Source organism: Aptenodytes forsteri, unplaced genomic scaffold (assembly GCF_000699145.1).
Source record: "Aptenodytes forsteri isolate BGI_AS27 unplaced genomic scaffold, ASM69914v1 Scaffold209, whole genome shotgun sequence".
NCBI classification, from domain to species: Eukaryota; Metazoa; Chordata; class Aves; order Sphenisciformes; family Spheniscidae; genus Aptenodytes; species Aptenodytes forsteri.
Window position 1 is genome coordinate 3,817,285 of NW_008795034.1, and position 25,773 is coordinate 3,843,057.

Here is a 25,773-nt window from a genome sequence, read left to right on the forward strand (position 1 = left end):
CTAATGTCTTCAGCAGAGATAAAGCATCTTATGACATATTTAAATAAAAAATAATAATCTGAATTGAGCCTTCAGTGTTAAAGAAAAGGTGATGTACAGAATAGGTCCCCAACTAGTGCAGTCTCTGGGTGTGGGAGTGCTGACAGAACAGCAGCATTCAATAGGACGTAAGTTGCCCTACAAATGATGCGGACTTCATTGGCTACAACTAAAACCATATACACAATCTACAGTCACTCACTTGGGTAGCACATTGTGGGTCCAGTGGACAGTTGCTTTCGATGCTCAGAGGAACCTGTGAACGTCCTTATGCTCAAGAAGTACTTGTGTTCCAGGCTGCCCTGCTCATCTCCTGGTGCCTGACCCTGCAGGCTGGAGTGGCGTGATTGATTTGGTGCTGAATAACCCTTCCAGGGCAGTGTGGAGCTGAAGGATCCACTGGTTTTCAGTACGGAAGGGCTTCGAGCTTGAGATTGGTGCGGTGGTGGTGGGAGCAGCAGTCCATATGTCATTTCCTTCACTGGCAACTGCAGACAGGGAAGAGAAGGTGGTGGTTAATGGGGCAGTCACAGGAATGGATTGGTAATGGTGAATGCATGCACCCAGCTTCGTGGCGGAGGCCAGCTAAGAGACCCCTTGCCTCCATGCAAGTTGGAGGCTAGCAAAGCTTGACCACTGTGGAGACAGCACTTTGGGATGTACTGTAGGCTTTTGGAATTGGAAACACAAATACACTGTGATCCAGGCACAATCTGCTTAAGGAGGTGAACCAGTAACAGGTTTAGACTGCTGTCCGTAGTATTTAAGGGCATCGACCATGTCTTGTTTAATGTCAGTTGTGTAGGTACAACTGTTTGTGATGTGGGTTGAAACAGCTCGGTGGATAACAGGGTTAATTTTTGCTAGACTGTTTTTAACCCCTGTAAGAAAACAGGGACTGCCTCTTGCCTTAAACTGTCATTTTCAAAACTGCTGTCCTCTGGAGAGCCCGGTCCGGGGGGCGAGTCCAGCATACACATCCCCAGCAGTAGAGCTCAGCTATCAGTCTTGCTGCTAACCAAGTAGAGCAGACACTGGCTCTCTCCCAGCATGCTGGTGGTATACACTTGCTTTAAAGAGCAACATCAGCACATCTATTGACTGGTGAGATAGCACTTGTGCGTCCTGTAGCATATCTAAGCAGCCAGCAGCTTTCCTAGATGAGGTGGAAAGGATAACCAGTTCTCTCGCTGCAGGATTTCCTGTGAGAGGTTCTGTGCTCCATGTTATGCAGGAAATTGCCCCTGACCTTAAAAAACAGTGACTGCTGGGTTATAGAAAAATTCCCTGTAACGATGGCCTGGTTTCTCTCAACCTGTATAAAACTGGACCGAAAGAGAAGAAAGTACAGTGAAAAACCTAGGTGTGCACAGGACCCAAGCGTTCAGTGTTTTATAAGGCAAGTCTCAGCAACGCCACCTAATACTTGCTCCCAGATTTTTTGAGGCCTTTTTTTTTATTTTTTTAAACAAACAAGCACCATTATCTACAGGGTACTGATAAATAATAATAATGTGTGAGTACACGTTCGGCCCAGAGACTGCAAGGTACAGGCAGGCCTGTTATATCCTTAGCCTATACCAGAATATACCCCCCTCTGTGGAAATAACACGTCTGCTGTACTAGAGATTGTATTAAATCTTTTCTCCCAAAAGGCCATTCTTAAGTGTGTTATTGAGTTCTGATTTTATGATTACTCTTTCAATGCATTTAATTTATGGGAAAGAAATCTCCTCTTCAAAAACTTGCTTTAATTAATTTTGGCTACGGTAAAATGCTGGGAAGTGTTTATCAATCATTGCAGCTCTGAGCTGCAATGCTGTGACTGCTGGTGAGTGATAAGAATAGCATGAACACAAGGGAGAAGAAAGGGCAGCGGGAGTGGGGCTCTCCCTCTGGCTCGCTGCCGAGGCCTCAGCTTTGTCACCCTGGATCAAGGGTTGCAGTGGGGACAGTCCTAGCAACAACATGCAAGTTCACGTGCTGCCAGAAAGCATTTTTCTGCAGAAAAGTTGGAATACGCTAGGGAAGGTCATTTGATAGCGAGCAGATGTTGGACCAAGAGCAATGCAGCAGCAGGTTTTATGAACGCAAGATATGTTCAGGCAAAACCTAAGTTCTGGCCTCGGACAATCACACCTGCTGGTGGTCAGGTCAACAGGGGTTGCATGGCCTTACCTGCTCAAAGAAGGGGGCATCAGGTTTCTGGAAGCAACTCAATGCAACAGAGAACACTTGAGTTGACCCCTGGTTTCCCTGTTCTTGATTTGCTCCAATTTGGGTTGAGGGTAGCAAAGGTGCAGGCCATGGCTGTCTAAGGTTAACTTCTTTCCAATTTGTAAGGAAAGACATGGGTTGATAGGGATTTGGAGCAGATGGGTAGCTTGAGACCAGTTGCTGGTTTGGGTCACTCACCGTCTCAGACTTTCACAGAGGCTGGTGGCATCACAAGTTGATTCACCCTGGTGAAGGGAAAACAAAAGTGACATGTGAGAGCTGCAATTAGCCAAGAAACAGGCTCCTAAAAACATACCAGCCTATTAAATCCAGGTTCCTGTTGCTTAACAGTTTCTAACGAGATAGGACATTAATAACTGTCCTGCACAGTGGTATAAAGCTGAAACCCTTTCACAGTGGTGTCTGATAGCAATTCTGACAGTTGCTGGAACATGCCAAGTAACATTGCTGACACTAATTGACAAGGATTTAGGAAGGTCCCAAAGGCATTCAGACGTAGCAATTGTCTCCCTAAGCCAGTAACAAGACTGTTTATACAGTGGCTGTTGAATGGTGTCCTTCAGACTGACAGCATAAATGTAAACAGTCACCACTGATAAAAATTAAATTAAGAAAAAAGTAGCTGCCTTTCAGTTTTCATCTCCTGAAGACCTGCTGCTGTTCCAGACAACTGCTCCCAAGAGATGGATGGAGTCCAGCGGGGACTGCAGTGTCACCAGGCAGAAGCTGTTCGCGGCAACACGCTGTCCTGCACCTCCTGCTACTGAGGGCAGCGAGGGGAACAGCTCCTGTTTGCTCCGTGGGGTACCCAGGGAAAAGGCAGCAATAGTTTTACAAAGTTCATCCCTTAGACCTGCTCCTTCTCATCGCAGTATGTGCCCTGTGCAGTCCAGCCTTCCTCGTCAACAGCTCCCCTGCTGCAGCAGCTCACCTCTCTCCCACACTGTTCATGCCTTCCCAGAGCGTGGTTACTTAGGGACAGGAGCAATCTCCTTTGATAGTGTTAAGCACAGCAGGGCCTGTGTGGACTGTAAGAAAGACAAGTCACCCTCGGACTCTGAGACCTTTGGGACTTGCTTTCTATCTCGGGTGCTCACTGACCTCAGTGGGAACTCCTGGATTCTTAGTAACGACACTGGAAAAACCCCACCTCACTCAAGGACCTGGCTTGACGTTGCCACGTTTCGGTGCTTTTACCCAAATGCACTCTAGCTGCCAACAGGAGAGGAAACCTGAGTCACAAAGTAAGAGTCTTCTCGTGCCATTTGCCTGTGCTAACTTAACAGGACAAATAAACTGAAACAGCAGTATTTTATACCTTCAAGGATTGCAGCAGGATTTTGCCATCGCATGCAAAAGCACAGCTTCTTTCTGAATCAGTGAAAAACCTGGGCAGGTTTACAGGGAAGATCACAGAAACCATCTCCGCCTCAGGTCCTACCAGATAAGAACTTCTCAATGAAACATCATTTTCCTTTGGAAAATGCTGATTCATTAAAAATCATCTGTGGCTCTTCACCAGACTTCATACCTGATCCAGGACACTCTTTTTTGCTGAAAGGGTATGATGCTGGATTCAGACACGTGTTCCAGGATAAAAATTAACCAGTGGTTAGAGGAAACCTTCCAAGAAATCTCTGCATCAGAAATTGGCCCAGTTCAGCCTACAGCTCTTAACTTCACACCAGCCTCACAGAAAGCTTGTCTCCAAGATGCGTAGAAGCCTCTGTGCCTTTTCTGCCTTTCAAGGCTATAAACTGAAATATTTTTGATGGAGCAGCTGACCCAAGTTTCTTCGTAGAATTACCGTTCTTGGTAACCCTACTGCATTGGACATTACGTTGCATTGAACATTGCAACTGTGCTTTAACTATCCGAATACATCAGAAAGAAAACAGATTACCTTGTGATGCTACAGTCAACTTCAGAAGTAGGAAGTAAACTATGACGGTTAGGAAGCTATCATAGAATGCTAAAACTTCAGATGTTTGAATGTGCCGTAATGTTGTTTGAAAGTCATGTCCCTTAACATGTAATTGATTCCACATTTTTACAAGATACAGAATATATACAGAAAAAGTTAGTTTTGCCATTGCTTTCTCTTTAGCACAGAGAACCCACCTGCATTGCTGACAGATGAACCATAAACACACACAAGACTTTCCTCCGTGTATCACTTATAGTTCAGCCTCCTATGGGATGAAATGTACCTCCCACATAAGTACTTATGTTGTCCCAAGTCATGAGAGTTACTCATTCTTTGCATTTTAACACATTTCTCTCAACTTCTGCTTTATGTCTCTTTTACAGATGGGAGCAGAGGCCTAGAGGGGCATTTAGAAGAAACAGGGAAATTAGACCCCGCATGACTTGAGAAGCTGCTGGGGAGAGAAGTGACTTTCAGGGATCACATAGGAAGCTAGTGGGCAGAAGAGGGAACCGAAATAGTCTCCCAAATTTCAGACAGTGCAGTCTTCACTCTCTCTGAAGCACTGTGTTGTAGACAGTGGTCTGCTGGCTTCTGCACAGCCTGATTTCAACGAGGCTCAGCTTACAGGTGGCAGCAGGTCAGCTGTGAATTTTTTAATTTTTTTTTTAAAATCAGAAACGCTAATAATAAATTTTAGATTCTCTTAGGTGGTAAAATGTAGTACATGGACTTAAGCTAACGAGGCTTAAGAGCATCTAAATCCCTGTTTAAGTCTCACTTGCCTTTCTAATAACGATAATCCCACACTGAATAGATTGTCGCTTCCGATTTGGGGATATCTGCTGACTAAACATTGGTTCCTAAATTGTTCTATTTTCTCTGCAGTGTTTTCTCAAGATTGTGAATGTTTTCATTCCTTGAAGAGAGCGGGGTGGGAACCACTCTGTTATTTCCTGAGGGGGAGGAAACTTACCCAAATTGCCTTTCAAGAACAGAAGCTGTACAACTTTTTTAGTTGTTTTTACGGGCTCCTCCAGCAGTTAAAAATGTGGCTGACTCCTTCTAACCCCATCATTTCCTCCCCTGTCAAACCTAAATATTTCTCCTAGATCCTATCAAACCATTTCCATGTAGTGTGACAGCATCTATAATACTGAAGTATTTATAAGACTGTCTGTTTAATATTAAACCAAATGCTCTAGAGCTGTTAAATATTTATACTACGTAAAATGGATCTAATTTCACAGCACCTCAGCCGGTTAGAGAACCGCATAAGAAAAAGAAGACAAATTTGAGATAACAGATGAGTGGCCAGAATCTTTTACAGGTCAGCTATACTCTACTTTGTTTCAGGAATCGTGCAGAGATGATTCTCCAAATGCTCTGTCCCTTTCAGTCTAGCTGGTCACCAAGCCAACAGACGTTGGAGATGACAGTTTGTAATACAGCCAGCACTGCTGTACAGTCCCCGGCACAATCCGGGCCTTCTGAGGCCTTTGAAAGAGGTTTTGCTGCCCACATGCAATCCAAGAATGCTCTGCTCCACCCTGTGCCAGCCAGAATAAAACCCAGATCTCCCTTCTCACCTGCAGCTGCTCCAACAATTTAGGGTGAAGTTGTGAGAAGCAGCGGCAGGATGTATGTGCCACTGACTTTCCATAAGCTATAGGCTACTGAATGTTTGAGCTCCGTGAATTGACATCTCTGTTCATGAGCTCAAACTCAAGCAAGTAACAGGACGTCAAAGAAGGAGAACACACTTGCAGGCTAGTGTGTGCGGCACCGTCATGCACAAGGCTGCAAGACAAAGGCTGTGCACAAACAAAGCTTTTGTGAATGCTGCCAACACCGTTTAATGTTACGTTTCATACATAGCTTAAACACCACACATATTTCAGTATCCTACAGCTTTCCAAAAGCCCTGTTTCCTTGATATCTAAACAAGTCAGGCTCTGGCTTTTGTAACAGAGAAGCATATTAGGAAATAATGTCCTAATTTTTACAGCCTGCTGTACTTAACATCACTTAACTTTTACAACCGACAATAAAATGCTTCGGTGGGGTCCTTCTAGCCTGCAAATAACTCATTTTTTGACTAGCAGGAGCTCATTCAGCAGACAAGAGTATTGGGGCTACAGGGGCAGCTAGATCACTGTACTTAGCAGCAACTCCTGCCTGTGATTAAGGATCCTTCTCCTTCATTTCACTGGAGAGAATTCTGTGTTTCTGAAGTACCATGCAGTATGCTATAAAGTGCCTGTTTGAAGCAGCGCTTTAGGAAGGGATACCACGTAACAGTCACTAATGGCACCCTTCAGCAGATTCCTCCCTGTCTGAACTTTCTCAGACATTGCTGGGGGGGGAGGTAAACCTCTCCAAAAGACCTTGTGATCACACTGGAATCAGAAATTTTAGGTGATGAAATATTTACATGGACATCCTTGAAAGGCAATGAGACTTTATGGCCTTAAATCTATGAAAAAAAATCTCTCTCTCAAATACAGCTAGCTAAAGGGGGTTTTTGGCATCAAGGCCTTCGAGCCAATGACGCACTCCACCCGTGTATCAGTGATGATTAGCAGCCCAGCCGGGTGCAGCATTCTGCAAATCCCCCTACTGAACCTCATCAGTAGCATTCAAATCTAATGTTGCTGCCTGAACCTGTGCAAGAAAAACAGAGGCTGAGGATTATCATTTGTAGCTCCACACTTGTATGACTTTCAGATGTAACAGTGAATTTTATCAACTGATGAATGAACACAGAAAGTTACTTGCACACGAGGTTGGCTCATGCTATTGTTATCCCTGTATTCCTGCAGATAACCGACAAAATAATTACGGAATAGGAGAGCTGGGGCAGCCTTCCACATTGGGTTTCTCGATCTTCAGATGCACACAAGCTCAGGTCCATCAGGTAAGTTAAAATCCTAGGGTAGTAATACTGTCACTGTGGTCTCCCTGACACTTAGAGAGGACAAGGGTAGTTGCAGCTGGAAGGAGGAAAGAGATCACTAAGGCAGAGGAACATAAAGTGGGCTTAGGCATAGGCCAAGTCCTCTCTCTGCACAATAACCACCTCCTAATTTACCAAATGTGATTCAGAAAGGGAGAAATGTCAGGAAAGTGTGTGTTTTACATACTCGCCCACTTCATCCACCACCTTGTTACTGCAGGGATCAACTGCCTTAAGTAAATCCTTGCTGAAGCCAATTGCCAAAACACATTAACATTTTAGTAAACAAAGGAGGGAAATGAACACAAGTTTACAGATCGTCCCACTCATATTTTCCACCACTGTCTGCATACTGTCATCACCCTCATAAACAGAGTCAGCTTCAAGAGGATATAAAGCTTATTGCAGTTGGCCTGCCAGCAATACAAACAGGTAACACAGTACCAGGAAACACCTTAAATACACAACCAACCACCCCTCATATGTTGTCACACTTCATTCATACTCTACACGGACCCTACTGCTTCGTCTCACCAATATTTTACCACAGGGGGATTTATAGCTGCGTTTCACTGGGATTTTGTGACATTTCCCTTGAGGACTTTGAATCGGTCAAACTCCGTTAAATGCACAAAGTTTCATCTAGTAATGCACAACGCCAACAGGGCCGCGCATGTGGGCACTGAGTTCATGCAAAGATTTCTGCCCCTGAAACAAATCAAAGTTGTCCACGGCTATTCTGCTTTCTCTTATTATTTTGCTCACTGCTGAAGCCAAACCCAGCGCTCTTATCTACTGCAGAGTTCTCTTTCAGCTTGGCTCTCTACCACACTTGCGAGTGTAACATACTGGTCCCAACAATGCATCACCTCTTTGCCAGACACTTTACAAAGAGCAAAACCAACAGGCTGGAGACTCCAGTTCAAGTGTGTACCTTTTATGCCCTTCATTATACAGAGTTTTTAATCAAGCAGCACAGAATGTAAATACGTTAGCCGTTACTGTCCTTCAGTAACTTAAGTCTAGTTGCCATTTGCACCTGCAGTTGGAAGGAGCTGGCTTTGGTTCCCCGCTCTACAACAGAGTTCTCTCGAGATGCTGAACAAACTGCTAGGTGCGCTTGTGCCTCCATCTCCTCCCTAAAAAATGGCTGCAGAACATTAAACCTTAGTACAACCTATTACCTCCTGAGCAGGGTGTAAGAACAGCCAAATCAAGGACTGTTTCCAGAGAACATGTCCTGTTTTAACTGAACTCAAGCTATTTTGACAGTTAAGTCAGTAACTTTGGGACAAGACACCCACGATTAACAACATCCATTAGTACAGAAACACAGTGCTTTGATTTAAACGGCTCCTAGTGTGCTGCAGCTGAAAACAATCACTGAAAGTGAAGATGCATGAAAGGTGAGCAATAATACTACATCAACCTAGAAAGATCCCAGCGAGTGGTACAGGGACAGGACTGGCACAGCTAAAAATAGTCTACGCACTGAGCTTCCTGATGCATCATGACAGGTTCATCCAGCCTCCCAGGAACAGGGTCTGTTTGGTGAAGCTGAGGTCAGTTTGCTAAAGGAACAGGACACTAAGCAGAACGCTAACAAAATTTAACAAAAGAATGAGGCATAGGAGTAGCTTGCATTGGAGTAGGAAACCATTGCTTAATTTAGCCCTGCTGGCTGCTTATGCTCACTCATTTCTACCCAGAGAAGAAGCCTGGGGCTTGTGTAAATCTGAAGGGCTCCAAAGCAAGGCTCAAACAGGACTTGGTTGCGTGCAGCCTTCCTGGCGGCCGTTGGCGTAGAGTTGCCCTTCCCTCTGGAGGTAGAAATGGTGGATCAGTCTGTACTGAGCAGCAGCTCTCTTGTGGAGACAGCCCAACAGGAGCTTCGTGCTGGTGGTGACAGGTGCTCCGCCAGCTGCACTGAAGAAATGAATTGGCTTAAATCCCCTTTTGTTCCTGCGCGTCAGTGGGTTTAGCGAACGGAATATGATAATCATGTACAGCAAATACATTTTTTCCTCTCTACTCGGTACAGCCCCGTAAAGCTGCGCAGACTCTGTTAGTACTTTCCATCTGTTCATTTAATCTAGGTGCTGAGCATATTTGCCTCCAGAGGAAGAAACATAGGTCAGCTTCTATTTTTCCTCTTTCGCAGATCTTGACAGAGGAGAAAACGGGCATAAAGAAAAAAATCAATAACCTTTCCTTCTATTTTTCCAGGCAGCTGCAACAGAACAGATGTGAAGACGAGCGGTTAACAGCACTCATTAGGTATCAAGGACTTGGATAGAAATGATCTCCAGAGACAAGTCTGCCTTACTGCTCTGCGGTGGTACGCTGATGTGGACTCCTGAAGTTAGTGAAGATGTGGGTCTCTGAAGCCCTCAAAACTTTGTGCCCGAGTCTGTCCCTGTATGTATACTTCTGCCAGATACTGATGGGCTCAGAATTAAGGTGGTGGGATTTTTAGTGCCATGGAAGATGTGGGTAACATCATACTCTCATGTCCACTGAAATAATGGAGGAAAGAGGAAGTGGAGGGTCTTGCTTTTTTCTTGGCATGATTGAATGGGAAAGGGGATAAAACATGACATAAAAAGCAGGTATGATCTCATTAAATCCTTAAACAGAAAATCCTGTAGAGCTTCCTGATGCCACTTGATTAGAAACATACTTCTTACCCTCCAAAATAACTGCCTCACGATACAGCTCTTTTCACCAACCTCTCAGGTACCAGGTCTGGGGAAACGTCCTTCTGTTTTGCTCCGCTGTAAGTCTGGGCCAAGCCCTCTCTGGCATGTGGTAGTGGTCTGGCAGCAACTTTAGGAACAACCAAGCCGGAGCACTTAAGACACCCCTTATTGAAGCACTGGAAGTAATACTCTAACAGTTTTGTCCCTGTTTGACTAAAAGATGCCATTCAGGCCAAGGACCCAACCACAAGGAAATTACTCTAACACACCTACAATCACAGCTTGCTGAAAATCTGCCTCGCAGATTTCTCCACATGAAGAGGTCATCTACTGTTGATAAAAGTCAACACCTTCATAATATGCTCTGTGACCGTGACAGGCTTCAGGAAACAGGCTAGCAGGGCTGAATTTTTCATGATTTGTTCTGTTTCCTTGTGTCAGAAAGGGTTTCTGGCTTGGAAGGCTGCCTTCTGTTCAGTGCTCCAGTCACCTGCGTGGGATCTGATCAGCTTTCGTATCTGTGCCAGGGCAGCCTTAGCAATGAAACTGTCTTAGCGTGAGTTTAAAATATATTCCTGCGTGATAAAGTCCCTGCACGCCAAGAACTGTCCTTTGCAATGACAATGCAAATCAACATATTGAATCCATTGTAAGCATATGGTTTAAGTGCCCCTTGTACCTTGTGGACAAGTGCTTTTAATCCTGTTTTACCGCTGATGAGCATTTTAGGGACAGCATCTGACTTCTTGAAGGTCGCAGCAGAGAGTCAGTAGCCAAGACAGCAGTAGGACTCCAAGTAGTTCTTGATCTGGTGCTCTTCTTGGACAAGAAAGCTTTGCCTTCCTATAACTGCAGGCACAGGGAGAAATTCCATTCTTCCTGTAGAACAGCACTCAAGTAGCTAGGAATAGGCTAGGAACATTGTTTTCCTTTCTCCGTGGCACAGCAGGTTAACCTCAAAAGGGCAGTATATGTGGGGAATTGAGAGAACCATGTCAGGGCTTGGAGAACCATGAAGTTCTTGCCTGCAGCCTCTTCTGCAGCTTGCAGTTAGCAAGAGCTATGCCAACACCAGCTGGCTCAGTCCTTCTGCCTGTACTTAAGCAAAGCTCCTGCTGCCAACAATTAACTTGAACAGCATATTTCAAGTGCCATGAGCATTTTGTGTAAGGACCACGACTGAGCTCAAAGTGTCTGTGAACAACCAAACTGACCTTTGACATCTTCCTACCTAACCTGCAGGAAATCCGCAGGCCGACTAAAGCAACAGAACAAATCAGTATTTTTTCTATATGAGACCATATTTTCCATGTGCGTGAAACCAGCAGCTCCCAGCTGAAGAAGCAAACCAGCATTTAAAATTCAGCCAGTCCCAAGCTCCATTTATGGAGTTGCAAACATGGCTAGTAAACAGGGGACAAAAAAAACCCAAAACAGCTCTACGAGCAGGCTTTTTCCGGCAATAATAAGACTACCTACATTTTCACCACTTCTTCCCTTCATATTCCCAACCCTTCAGTTCCATATAAACCATCAAATAGTCTGATCTTATTCCATCTGCAGTCTATGCATCTTTATCACGCCACTCTCAGATAGCCAGAACACACTCCTCGCCTCTCTTCTTCCATCATCACACATCCTCTGCGTCCTAATCTGGGCTTTTTGCTGTAAATTCACATGCCTTTAAAGGCCAAGGACATCTTACCTGGGCTAAAAAAGCATTGTGAGTTTATATCACTGTAGGAAATATTTAATTATTGTTCTTTTTTTGTAAAGTAAAAAACAAACAAAGCAATCATATTATTCCCCCTAAATAGCTGAACATCAGCAGTGAGTGAACTGTTCCTCAAATATTCCTTTATGGGAGTTGTTTGATTAAATCCACTTGCTGGCCCTGAAATCCTCAAATTCAAACTCTGCTTCAATGCAGCACTGAGACGTCTCTCTACAGTAACTGTCCAGCCTCTTTAAAAAAACCCTCTCAATTCATCTTAAAATATTTCATAGAAGAAATATTCTTTTTAGCAATGCAAACTACCAGAACGGAACATGCTGTGTATGAGTCTAGCATTCCAATTTAATACCTGTGACACTATTAATGGAGGGGACTCTATCCTTTGCTGGCAACAACATGAGGTCATCTGATGGGTCCTTTCTGACTCTTAACTGCTGCCACAGAAAAATCAGAGAAAAGAGGGTTGACAACTCTGCGAATCCTTCCCCTGCCCCACATAATAGAATCTGCAAAGCAAAAATAAGGTCAGACACTTTCAAATTGCTGCAACAGGAGAACTGGGAGATCATTTTATATCTAGTTCTAGAAAAGGCTAAAAATAAGCCTGATGTGAGGCAGAAGACAGAGTCTGAAAATGGATTATTCTCATTTTTCCTGTAATGTAATTTGCAGATGTGCCGTGTTTAAGACAGCAGAAAAGGTGTATGGACTAGGGATTGTTCTTTTTGTGGCTTGCACTATCTAGACTGCAATGAGTATTTTCTTTCTACTGGTTGTACCTACCACTTTAAAAATGAAAAGTTAATCAGCACTGCTACTCACCAAGAGTTTCCACACCTGATCAAAGGTGTTAAGAGTAGTTTTTTTTCTCTTATTAAATGTTTAATTTTAATTTTAGGAGAGAAGAAAAACCTACTAGAGCTGTTTAAATAACCTGATTCTTGTCATGTAAACAAATGGGTGAACCGTTTATGCTCTCTCTGAAGTGCTGAGTGGTAACTAGTTAACTACTTAAATTCTTTTGTTCTCACCAGCTGCATCAGCGCAGCTATTTATTCCTGTTCATGTCTGCGCCAGGGATACACACTGCAGTTGCATCCTGCTGCCTGATCTGCATTGCTGTATCTTTGGAGAAAATATCCAGCATATATCATGCAGGATGCAGAGAGACTGAACAATTATAAGACTTGGATATCCATCCAGAGCATCTTTCCATACCTCTGCAAGGATATGGGAAAAAAACAGAAAATCTCATGCTTCCAGGTATAAAAACAGGGATTAAAAAAAATAAAAATTAAAAAAAAAAATCCTTTGGGGGGTAGATTATCCTACACCTGCACAGGGTGGTGTTTCTCAGGAAAAATCTAGGTGAGTTTAGGTTTTCCCACAGCAACAACTGGGAGTGGCCATCGCTGGAGACAGGACTGCAGAATCACCCTGCGCCCGCTGCAGAGCATCAGTGGTCCTACAGGTCTGTGCCCGTGCAGAGACAGGGGATCGTTGCTCAGCAAAGCTCCAGACGCGTAACACTCGCGCTGACTGCCCAGAAAAGAATCATGTTACATGCTAATTCCATTACAGTGATTTATATGCCCCGGCACCTAAACGTTGTCACAGCTTGGGGAAAGGACTTTTTTTTTTCTTTTTCATAATAAAACCAGCACATTCTTCCCGATTACTGGTGAAGCCACTGCTTCTAATAAGTACCAATGTAGGCATTTCTTCTGCAGCTCTCCAGGGTGAAGCTTTGGTTTTTTCAAGTTATCTGCATTATGAGCGAGGAAGAGGACCTAGACAGACCACAAGATGCAATACTCAGCAGTGCTGAGTTTTTACATCCAAGGAGTGAAGTACCTGAAGTACTCCTGACCTCTGAACGCTGCCTTCTGGCAGGTATCTGCCAAGGCTGCACAGGTATCGGTGATGGAGCTAGGGAATAAAAGTAAGGTCATCAGATTTCTGATCCATTTCTGTAGGGCTCTGCCATGGCAAGATACTGTACTCGTATGTATCGTCTTCCAGAGGATGCCAGAGTATAGCTTGGGTCTCACAAATTTTCATCAAGCAGGTAAGAGAAATAAAGTACAGAGTGCAGTCATGTTTGAAAATAAAATACGACTGCTTTAACCCTCCACTGCAGTACTACAGAACAGGAAAGAAACAACAATATAGTCAAGCAAAATCACAGCAGGAATTGTAGTTAAGTGGTTTAAAAAAAGAACTGAAGTATTTATTATTACTAGTGCATAAGAGCTCTTACAGAAACCATTCTTCACCATTTTCTCGCTCTTATCACTTTGGAAGGGTGGGATTAAATTTGTGTTATAAAAATTGCACCAAAAATGACTGGATTATATTAGAGTGATGTACTGTATTGTGTTCTCTGCTAGTCCTAAATTTACTAAAAGCCTCTTTAAGCTGTCAGACTTCTGAAGCAGCTTGAAAATAGTTATAAAAGAATCGTGATTTAGGGAAGAAAAAAAAGAATTGCTGTATAAAGAAGTTTTTCTCATGAGTGTTTTTGTGAGAGGGGCAGCCTTATTGACTGGAATTCCTGTGCTAAAAAAGTAATCTACAAAATATGCCAGGAATTGAGGCAATGATAAAAGTAGTGTAAAAAAAGTCACAAGGCACTGAAAGCCTGGAAATTCTGTTTTTGAAAGGAAGCGTGGTGGAAGCTGGAGGAAGCTTTACAGGAAAGAGAGGTTGCTATCCTGATGCTCTGTCCTGCCTGGAAGAAGAAATTATCTCTAAGCAAACGCCCAGAGACCATTACACAAAGGAACAAACAAACGAAAAAATCCTAGCAATAAAACCCTGAACTACTTTTCACAGAGGCATGGGAATTAAAGCGGGGAAAGCTTAATTTCCATAGGCAGAGCTGCAGAGCACGGCGTTACACTTCTTTGCTTCCATATTAGTTCATTAGAGAGGTCTGTGACATCTGGCCTGCGTGCCCTGACCCTGCTGGTGATGAATGGGTTTAATCTCTGGCGTGTGACACCAGCGTCAGTGATTCCTGCAGGTTAATTGATTTCTTTTGGCAAAGCACATTTCCAAGTCCTGTTGTCTGAGCAGCATGACTGACTGCAGAGGGAAAACAAGGCATCTTGAAAAAGAGATTCTCCTGTACCCAGCAAGTAATAGGTAGGATACAAGGGAGGACTGGCCAGGCAGAAAGCGATCCTTGCCAAAGGTGCGCAATGCCAAGTGCAGATGGCCCGTTGGATAGGCGGGAGCTGGACGTCGGATTTGGAGTCAGCGTGGAGCTTTAAGCTGCTAATAGCAAAATGCTCCGTTGTCTTTTCTCTCTCAGGCAAGCATGCAGCTAATAGCAAACAAATCCTCCCCCATAAATTCTTCCAAGGAGACCACTGAACCTGTCGGCAAGGGCAGACGGGACCCAATCGACAGCACAGACACCACTGCACATGGCAGGGAGAGAAGCCTTACTCCGCAGTTGCCAACATTATTAAAGATACTGTCTTACTGTTCAGTAATGTGTCAAACTTGAATTAAGTTGCACTCTCCAGGAATCTGACTGTAGGATGCCAGGGTATTTTTACCACGGGAGTGGGCATATCCCAGAAACAGTGCACTAGGAGCCATTTGAGAGAAATTATTTTGTTAACCATTATTTATGACAACTGTTCTCCCTCGGTATCTGAGCCAGTTTGTAACGTGAAAGATCCATGGCTGAATAATATAAAATTTATAAACCAATGTGAGTCAGACAGACCAGGAAAGGGAAGGGTGCTGAAAGAGAGAGAGCAACAAAGCTGCATCTGAAACCTGAATATGTTTCTTCAAAAAGTGGACCAGTGACTGGTTGGGAAGCTGGTATGCTTTGGACGCAAACAGAGTACAACCGAATCTGCTCAGGCTAGACAGCAACAGACAGAAATAAACAGTTCTACGCAGGAGAAAGCAGAGCTGTGGGATGTGATCTCCCTCCCACAGTAACACTACTGCAAAGCTGGTGTTTTGGTGCACTGTAGAACACACCAGCGCTGGCACCCAAGCAGAGTCAACCAGTTAGTGACCAGCCTGTGACCTGCAGTACCTCCTCAGAAAGCCCTCTTTCCTTGCGAACTCGACTGGAGCTGTGATACCGGCTGGATACCACAGTGCGTTGCCCAGTGTAAAGGTCCAGGTGGGGTCAGACATGCTGATAAAGATGGGAGTGACCCGGAATTCATCAGTACCTGAGTACTGAAATCCTCCCTCACCACCTGAGATGCTGTCATGCCATGCTGGCAGCACACATGGTGCAAAGGGACGCATATCTCCACCGTAATTGTAAGTAAGTGGAACGAGAGTTCTCCCCTCTGAATACAGTGAAGACAAACACTGAAGTTTGCCTAGAAATAGGTGGGGGCCCTGAGTGAAGACTTAACGCTATGGCTACACGAGGGGGAAAGACTTAACGCTATGGCTACACGAGGGGGATGTTGTCTGCTGCACTGTATCACTACCCTGTCACCAAACAGAACTTTTGGCTCCTTGCAGCAAAAAAAACCACCCTGAGCACCCAGAAACTTATGTTCATATTGCCATGGCCCCAGGTGATCACTACTTAGACTTGCATGTACAGCTTATGTGCACAATGACAGAAATAGGATTGGAAGGCAGCCAGAGAGCAGTTCCCATCTTCCTGCCTCAAGAGCGAGCCAGGGAGGCCTTGTGCCTCTGCACAAGAGGCCTTCTGCAGGAGGCCTGCAGAAACACAGGACAGCTTTCATGTCTTCTCCAAATAATCTGCTGTAGCGTTTACCTCTTTTTTTTTTCCTCAGGAAGTTCTTCCTAACATCTAATCTCCAATTCACTTCTTGCAATTTAAAGCCCTTATATGCAAATAACAAACCAGGCACACATCAGTCATGTCACATCTCCAAAACCACACTGAAGTTCAACTGTGCAAGACTTGACCTCCTTACAAGATACATGATGAGGTCTTGTTTTTTCCACAACGTTTAAACATCTCATTATAGGGGGAATGTATATATCTAAAGGCACCAGGAGGCAGAAAACCCTTCCTTTCTCTGGTATTTGCACGTGTTAGTAAAAGGAAGGTGGAACTGCTCTTACAGGGCCACAGCACCATCTGTGGCACTGCTTCCAAACCTCTTGCATCCATCTGATATGACAGTGTGAGCCAGAAAGTATCACCCAAACTGTTCACGCACTTATGTCAATCTCCAAACACCTTATTTTCCTTCTAGTTGTACTATGTCTAGTGACAGTGATATGCCAGGGCCCCTCTCCTTAAGGTATAGCAAGGTATACTCTGCTCTCTTTGTCTGCAGAATTACGACAGGCTGTTAACGTCTGCATTGTATGTCTGCACGTCTCCCATTCTGCCAGTGGGAGAAAGGCAAAGGCAACTTATAGTCAACACCAGATTAGTCACCTACCCACACATTCAGCATGACATTATACATAGATACTCTTATTTTTCGACAATTATGAGAAAGAGACTAACCCCAGAAGTTTGTATGTCATGTGGAAGCGTCTTCTGAATTACTGTAGTTGCCAACCGTGAGGTGGTCCGAATCGGTTTCTTTACTGAAAAACAGTAGCTTTTTTTTTACAAGCTGCAATAAGGGACTGGGAAAGACTGTCTTTATTACAGCGACCCTTGAGCACATATGTCCCCACACACAGCTTGCTTCCTTCTTGCCTGACGTTCCTGTGTATTGGAGGTAGCGAGCAGGGCACGGAGCGCTGAGATAGGACTGTGGGCTCAACGTTGACCACCAAGCTCTGTAAAGTATCTCTTGCTCTTCACCTAGCAGTACACCGGTTCCAGCACACAGCAACCCCTCACCACGGATGGCCTGGGCTGTGGCATGCTCACGCAAGGGTAAAAGGGACCTGTGATCTCAAATACTGTGCTCCCCTCCAGGCCGTATGGCCAACAACTGAGATCCACCAGAGCAGAAGCATGTAAAGGATGCCCAGCCAGCATGACCCAAGCCCCTGTGCTTCGTGCAGCCTCATGCGCTCTGCTGAGCTGAGGTTCTTAACACACAACCCGACATCCTTTACCTGAAGGACCAAGGCCAGGGAAAGAGTACAAGCGTAACGTTCAAGAGAGAAAACAGGCTTCGGTACCTCCCCATTTGCAATTGCCAGGTTACTCACTGTTCAGCTTTGGCTCGGTCACTTAGGAAGAAGAGGGCTGTGGCCAGGAAAAACATCCCTCCTAGGACAACGACAAACGGGCAGAGCATGAGTGCATACCCCAAGCTGAGGAACTCCCAGACTGGGGACTCCTTTGTGCTTTGTCGTATCAGGTCTGAGATCTAGGAGAGAAGGGCAAAAAAATTAGTCACTTAGATGAAAGAGAGACACGATAATGGTGAGGGAACACACGATTCCCTAAACAACCACCCACTGAACACGTGCATGAGGTTTAAAATGGAACAGTGTGTTCGGTAAAGGCTGAATGTCCCTTGCATGCTTCAGCCTTCCACACGCCACTCTGGAGCCTGGGCAACTTATGCTGTGAGCAGCCTGGCAGGGGTTCTCCTCTACCTCTCAGGCTCTCCTGGCCTGATCTATTACTCCTCCCACAGCCCTCTCCATCTTCTCCCTGGCCGCTTCAGTGACTGAATCCATGGGTGCCTAACCTCGCTGTACTGACCAAGCCTCCTGGTGTGCTGACAGGGCCACGCCGGCATTGCTTGGTGGGCGAGGGAGTGACCAGTATTCTGCAATTTCTATCAAGTCCTGCTTACTCCTACACCTTACCTACCTTTGAGCAAAAGAAAGTATTAAATTCCATTTCTGTGTATTGAGTGGGAAGGGAGAAATGTCTTTCAAAGAACAAAAAAAACAGAGATCCCATCTGATTTTCAGAAACAGAACTGGAATGTGGGGTTTTTTATCGTCGTCTCTGAGGCACAGACCTCATTCCCTCTTCTAACCTCCTAAGCTTGCTGCACTTTGAAGTGTAATTGTGTGCAAGATGTGACTCTGCCCCGCAGGCCCAGACAAGGTCTGTTGCATAAGGGCTGCACTCACGCCAAAGAACCACGCACCACCAAGTTTATGGGCTAAGGCAACCTGCATCTTCCCACAGTCAAAAAGCGTAATTATATGAAAGAGGACACAAGTTTGTGCACACATGAAGAAGCAGTGACATACAATGGCAGTATTTAGTTCATTATGAAAAGCTTTTGATAAAACTCAGTAATATTTAATGACTGTCTGTAGCTAAAACAATCACATTTTAGTATTTACTGCCCAGCAAACAACTTTACTCTCTATAAATCCAACAGAGTGGTAGCAGCAGTGGGGATGAGTCTCAAGGCATTGGGTATTTAAAGATAAAAAGATAAAACAGCTCTGTTTTTATCTGTAACCTTTTGTTGAGGCAGAAATACTAGTTTATACCAAAAGACTGCAGGGAATTTGCAGCATAAAATCCTACTGCTGCACACGCATGCAGATCAGTTCCAGAAATAGTCAAAGCTTGTGCAGCAACTTCTAAACTGCTACACTACTGCTAATGTAAAAGGTGGCGTCAGACACAAACTACAAGCAAAATCCAACATTCAAGGCTTAAATCTAAAGACACTTGAAAATCAAGTGAAGAAATGTCACATGCAGGAGAAATCACCAACCCACAGCCCTGCAGCCAAGTGTAGCGACCTGGAAGGTAAATGTGTGTGAAGAGATGCCTCAGCAGAGGCCAAGCACAACAGAAGGTGACAGAAAGATGACGCTCATGGGGACTCCAACGAACAGGTCGCAGGGTGTGCTTTAGCAGGGAGACTCTGGAGCGCTGGTGGTCTCAGTGCCTTAATATCCATCTTACAGCTCAGCCTGGCTCCTGCTACAGTGAAGGACAAGAGGAGCGGCCAGCCTGATGGTGGAGGTGAAGCCATTCTGCACACGAAAGAGCAGAGGACTGTCTTTCAGGATGGAGCATTCTCAAGTAGAGAGGAGTGAACAAACACTGGAAGAGCGTATCTACAGAAAGAACTGAAGGCTTTTAGCCAGACTCCTCCGTTTCCTTCCTTGCCCTAGAAAGGAGGAGGAGAAAATTCCTGTGCTTGGGATATAGCTAAGGCAGCGCTCCTGTCCTCTCAAAGAGAACTTTATTCACAGCGTGTAACACACACAAGGAAAAACAGGGTTGTTATGAACAAGTCTAGTGAGAACTGATGGTTAAAAAAGTCCTTAGACTGAAGGCAAACAACAGTGGCTATTAGTCTGAGAGACTTAAAAAATAGCAACAAGACTTGAACGTGTAAAGAACGCACTCCCAGGAAATTAGCAGAACACGCACTGCAACCCAGAGGGCAGGGACATCAGTTGGTAATTTATTCCCTCTTGTATCCAGACACCTTAATTCCCAACATTTCCCTTACTCTTCATTATGAACCAAAATTTGGCATCGAATCAGCCCCTCTGTGTGCAATAGCCAGAATTGAGGCTATTCTAAAATAGAAATTTAGAAATTCTAAACCACTTTTCATTTTTGGGAATGGATACAATTATCCTCTAAAAGGACCAGACAATAAATCACTAGACAAATTGATATGATAAATCAGCAGTAGAGGATGAAAAGCCAGGCATGTGCTCCCAATTGCTTTCTCTTATGGATGACATGACATCCTAAGCTAAAACTAGCTTTGAAAATGCAAAGTCTCCAACAAATAAAACTCCCAATGCAGCCTGCCCCATACCTTCCCTTCTAAGGTATCACGTTGATCTTTTATACCAACAAATCTTGTTAATATTGAATCTGCTACCTTTTTCATTTTTAGCCCAACATATTGTTTAAGTGCATATTTTAGAAAAAGCAGTGTTTCCTCCCATCCAAGGTGTAATTCTTCCCACCAAGCCAGCTGGGCTTTCTTATCTAGGTTTCATACAACCCCCTCACCCATGTCTACATCTCTTAACTCTAGAACTTTATCAGGGCCCCACATACATGTTTTTGCTGTTAACGTACAGTCACTATTCCCTGTTGTTTTCTCCCACTCAGTTACAAGCCACCTGCTAAGACTGGAACTTTGGCATCTCCTCTCAAGAGGACACAGGACATAATTACAGACTTGGGCTCCAAGAACGACATACTGTCTGCCAAATGGTCTGCTCTGTATTGCCAATTTTTGGCTTTCCAGACTCCTTGCAATGATAGCATCCCGAGTCGTCTAACCGTGATTTGGCAAGACCCAATCTAGCATCATATTCGGTGTCTTCTCTCTATCATGAGTAACAAAAAGTGGGGGTTGCAAGCACGGTCAGTGGCAGTTTTTCAGCATGGAGTCACGTGTGGGATCCCTTTCTTTGTTCTGCCAATTGGTAGGTGGCAAAAAACTTCCAAACATTTACCCAAAACTTGGGGGTGGAAAATCAAGACGGAAGTCCTGTGGCTGCTTTGCAGTCCAATCAAAAGTCTTTGATAACATCCTAACTACGAAAGTTCACATCTTCTTTTCCCTCACTGCGTAACATAGATCTCAGACCAAGAGGAATGACTTTGCTAAATAAACTTCAGCTCATGGCATTTTTACAACAGAATACAAATGGCATGTAGTCAGCCGGTGGCAGCCAACTGGATGGAGTCCAGCTAGAGAAAATGCCCACCTTCCGGAGAACGAACAGTACAGCTGCAGCCGGCATGATCCAAACCCCCCAAATCGCTGACTGCTTCTCAATCTGAGTGCAGAAGACAATGAAGGAAAAAAGGGAAACCTCCCTACCTTTCTTGGGAAGCACGTGCTGTGTTTTTTGGAACACTGGACAGGCTATTGATGTAATAAGAGCTCAGGTGGGCTGAAGCCCTAGAAAGACGGCTTGCTTCTGTGTTACTGTCCCTCCTGAACAGCATGAGCGGTTAAATTAAACTGATTTACTAATTAGACAATGTAATGGTAACAACTTCTTTGAAATCATCATTTCATCTACTCTGTCTCATCGCCGAGTCGAGCATCTCAATTCCTCTGCGATCACTTGATTTTTCTAAATTTCTGACGTTGCCTCTTGGGCACAAATCTTGCTGCATAAAACGATATTTCCACTGCAGTACCTGGCACAAATACCTGATTTTCATGATTAGCACTTTGATACAAGCCAGGTTCTCCGTCTCCTCTCTTCAGTACAGTTCCTTAACACAGTATTCCCTGTAATCCTACACTGTCACCGCAATGGTTTGGGGTTCACCTACTCTGAATTCAGAGATGCATGTGAAAGGTTTCTTTGATTTTTTTTTTTTTTTTAAATCTAATATGAATGCAAATGAAGACTAGAAACCAAAAATAAGGGATTTTGTAAAGTAAAAGTAAATAATTTGCTGGGCCTGTGGGGGAGGCACAAGCATTTATACAATGCTAAATGGCATGAGAAACACATTATAAAAAGAGGAGGTAAACCTGACTATTTTATGATATTCATTCAGAAAACTGCAGAAAGGTAAAAGCAATTATAGCCTAACAGTTATTTCAATTTTTAACCTTGGCATGTTTGTATGTTGGAGGAAAAAAAAGCGAAACATCCTGCTAATCTTAATTGTGTCCTTTTGAGATCGCAGACAAATTTAATACTTGGCTGGTGACAATATCAATATCCTGCATTAGTGCGTGGTACCCGCGTCTGCCTCAGCAACACCCGTAGCGAGGATTCCTGCACTGCCTCCCCTGTGGCAGGCTCATCTGTTTATGCCCTTGTACCCCCTCCCAGGATTACCAGGCTGCATTAAATAAGTGATGCTTCCTTCAGAAGGCTGCAGTAAATTAAAAGACTCAATCAAGGGTTCTGCTTGCAACGCTAGCAAATGGACTTTGTACGTCTCTCGACGTTAGAGCAACATTTGTCTCCAGACAACATTTGCCCTGGAGAGGGTTGAAAGTCTATTTTCTTCATGTCATTAACTGCCTTTCTCTCCAGGTCTGGTCTGCCCAGGGATTTTCTAAGATAACGCTGGACTTTCTCCTCTCCCAGCAGGAGATGCCTTGTACCATGGGGAACACGGAATCGAGGAACATGGCTCACGTGACAGGGCAGAGGTTCTTAAATGTGTAGGGATGGGGGGTGCCCACTTACATGTAGAAATAAGGCCTGTGGCAGAGGACCGCAGTTTGGGAGCACACCCTTTAGCAGCACCCCTGTCCCCCATCTCTCCTTGCAGCAGAGCCCCTTCCCTGGCGGTACATCCCAGGAGAAGGAAGTCATTCCCCCACGTTGCAGAAATTGGACACCTCGTTCTGAAAGGTGCTCAGCACCATGAAAACTCTCTGTCCGTACTGGGAGCGTACGGGGTCCTTGGCAGCTCAGAGAAAGAAGCCACTTACTTAATGAGATTTTTAGTGCACTGGAAAAGGAGTGACAGAGCAGACGGGACAGAGCTTGAAATACCTGACTAAAACAACGATCAGCTCTGGATTTCTGGGCTTTCTTTAATGCGATACTTTTACATACTTTAAACGTCCGTTTATCAAAAATACTGAGAAGCTGCACTTCTAACCAAAGTCATGGGAAGTGACGGGTGCACAGCAGCTCTGGGAAAAAAAAACCAGAACAGGCTGCGAACCCTTGGCAAAGAACGTTTTATATATGGGAAGCCATTTGGTTTTTTAGGGCAGATTTAAATCCTGTCCATTGCTGAGTCATCAGAAGTGGGAAGCTTGTTAGCTCGTTGCAATGAGGAGATAAATCCTGTGTGGATTGCTCTCCAGGTGCTTAATTCTCCCCTTCTTTTGCAGCTGGCAGCCATGTCAAAAGATTTGGCCTTTCCGTGCACTACGAAAAAGGCTTTTAATTACTCAGCTCAGCCAGGACCAGAGAAATCCTCAACTTAAAGTTACTGCTTGAAGAAACAGATAATAAGGATGAGGGGCTGGGCGCTCTCCTCCTCACAGTATTTCCCTGACGCATGTACATCAGATGTTGGACTGCAAGGGCAAGTCCCATTTTACCCACCACAATCTGGGTCATATGCAAGCATGAATGTGGGGGAAGATCTCCACAGGAGGAGCGATGCCGTTAGGGCTACAGAACACCAGTCAAGCAGCTGGCACTTGGTAAAGAAAGAACAATAAAAAACACGAATGTGTATCACATTTCATCTGCTATCTCCATCAGGTGATGGAAGATGCTGCCTATACACACTCCTATATACTATAAATATTAGAACATGTAACATGCTGCAAAAGGCAACAAGGCAGAGACCTCCGTTCCATCCCTAATCCCACAACAGCAGTGGAATATCTCCTGATAGTCCGTAAAACAGAGAGTGATGCTAGGAGAATAATTTGCACATTTTTATTACAGGATATGCTTGCCTTTTTGAACTCCAGTTCATCTCGCACCCTGCTCTGGCAGAAGAGACAGTACTATGTAATCACCAGCAAGCACATAATGGGCCATATTTGAGGAATGGCTGCACAGGTCAGACAGGGACAAAACACCCAGACTGCAGCATCACATCGCAACGATCCACTTTATTCCACTACCCTGCTTTTAAGTCAGACGGCAGTGGATTTGAGCCCCAACAGGCTGTTTTAATCTAGCAAACTAAACCGGAAAAAATGTTATTCCAGAGTAAGCATATCCACAGATCTACTCTGAAGTAGCCATAGCATTTTAAACCATAAAATACGAATTTTAAACCATAATACATGAATTCCACTTTCTCAGGCAGGCAAGTCTTTACATAGAGAACTACTTTCTATACATACATATTTACTGCGATGGGTAAACACCTTTGAAACCAAATCAACAAAAAGGCTGTCTCAAACTGGGACAAGAAGGCTGTGAAATCTAGACCTCCAATTATAACTTTCATTTAAAAAGTATCTTAATTGCTGCATTTACTACAATTTTCTTCGAGTTGCCCCTAATCAAATGCTGATCTGCCTTCCCTTCACTCTGCACCAATGATAATTAAGACTGTTCTGCTAACTACTTGCTAAAGGAAGGTCGTTAGCATTCTTGCTATTTAAGTAGCTCATTAGATCTAGTTTATCAACCTACTCACATAAGAAAGTTGGGGAAGGGAGAAAAAGTGAAGGGTGACAAGCGATAGGCTTATTAATAAAATTTTTTTCCAGGTAATATTAGGAGTTGCACAAAACCCCTTCGAAACAGAACAGCTCAGATTTGCTTACAATTAATTACAAGGTCACTCACACTCAGACCTCTTTTTCGAAAGGAGACAGTTCAAAGAGAAGCTGCCTGTTCAGACGCTCGTGACCTCTGCTGCCAGGCGAAGCAGCGTGCCTGGGCACCGCAAACCGACACAGCATTCGGTCGCGGGGTCTGCCAAGAGGAGGCCATCGGAGACCCAGCAATTCAGGTAATGCTGCCATTTGCCTAACTAGAGATGGACAGACGGGGAGAGCTTTCGCGTGACCCTCAGCACACAGATGAGTGATCGGGGTCCCCCCTCTCACAGAGCCTAGTTGCCAGGCCGTGGCATGCTGTCCTGACGCTGCTTGGCCAGAGTGGCTGGAGGTTGTGTCCCTCAGGTAAAACTGAAGCAGCAGCAGCCAAGGAGGTCAGGACAGGAGGGAACCACCACCGGTGGAGTACAGGGAATAGCTTTCAGCCCATCAAAAGGTGTTGGTGGAGGAGAACTGATCTCTGGCACTTTAAAACACCCATCCTCACACGCCGATGTTGCCAGGTGACAAGCAGATACAGACAGCTTTCAATCCCTAGACCTGATGGATGATTGCACAGGGGAGATGAGAAAGAATTTAATAAAGCAGGAAGCTAACAGGAGAGCCAACAGCACCAGAGCAGCAAGGACAGCGTGTGCCCACAACAGCAATTTTCCTGGCACATGCAGAGAGAGCAAAGCCTGCAGTAGGTGCCTGTTTCTCATCACAGCCAGGGCTAGAAGCAAGGCAAGGATGGAAGAGGAAAGCACTCCTGTGCTCAGATAGGAAGCAAATGACAGACTTGGAGGAAGGAAAGAAAAAGGAACAAGGCACAGCCTCAAAAGAAAAAAAATCACTGCCTGTACTTGGTTTTCCTGAAGCAAAAGAGTATGTCAGCAAGTGGAGGGAGACTGCTGTTTGTGTGAAGGAATAATGTAAACCCTGAGCAGGGAAGATGGGTTCATGCATGCATGTGCACAGATGAACGCAGAAGCGCAGATTCACTGGCACTTCTTACAATTATTTGATTTTAAAGGCCAACAAAGATATAACCAGAAATAATA

At 44.5% G+C, this 25,773-nt stretch overlaps 1 protein-coding gene across 1 annotated transcript in view; it reads right to left on the reverse strand.

The window, feature by feature from the left end:
• Window positions 1-424: 424 nt before the first annotated feature.
• Window positions 425-25,773, reverse strand: part of SPNS2 (sphingolipid transporter 2) — a 110,906-nt gene continuing 85,557 nt past the window's right edge. Inside the window, exons 12-15 of the mRNA XM_009276453.1 lie at window positions 17,739-17,899; window positions 17,213-17,215; window positions 2,455-2,501; window positions 425-527 (exon numbers count right to left, since the gene is read on the reverse strand). Of these exons, the coding sequence (XP_009274728.1) occupies window positions 2,459-2,501; window positions 17,213-17,215; window positions 17,739-17,899 (207 nt within the window). The 3' untranslated portion in view covers window positions 425-527; window positions 2,455-2,458. The remainder of the gene's footprint in view (window positions 528-2,454; window positions 2,502-17,212; window positions 17,216-17,738; window positions 17,900-25,773) is intronic.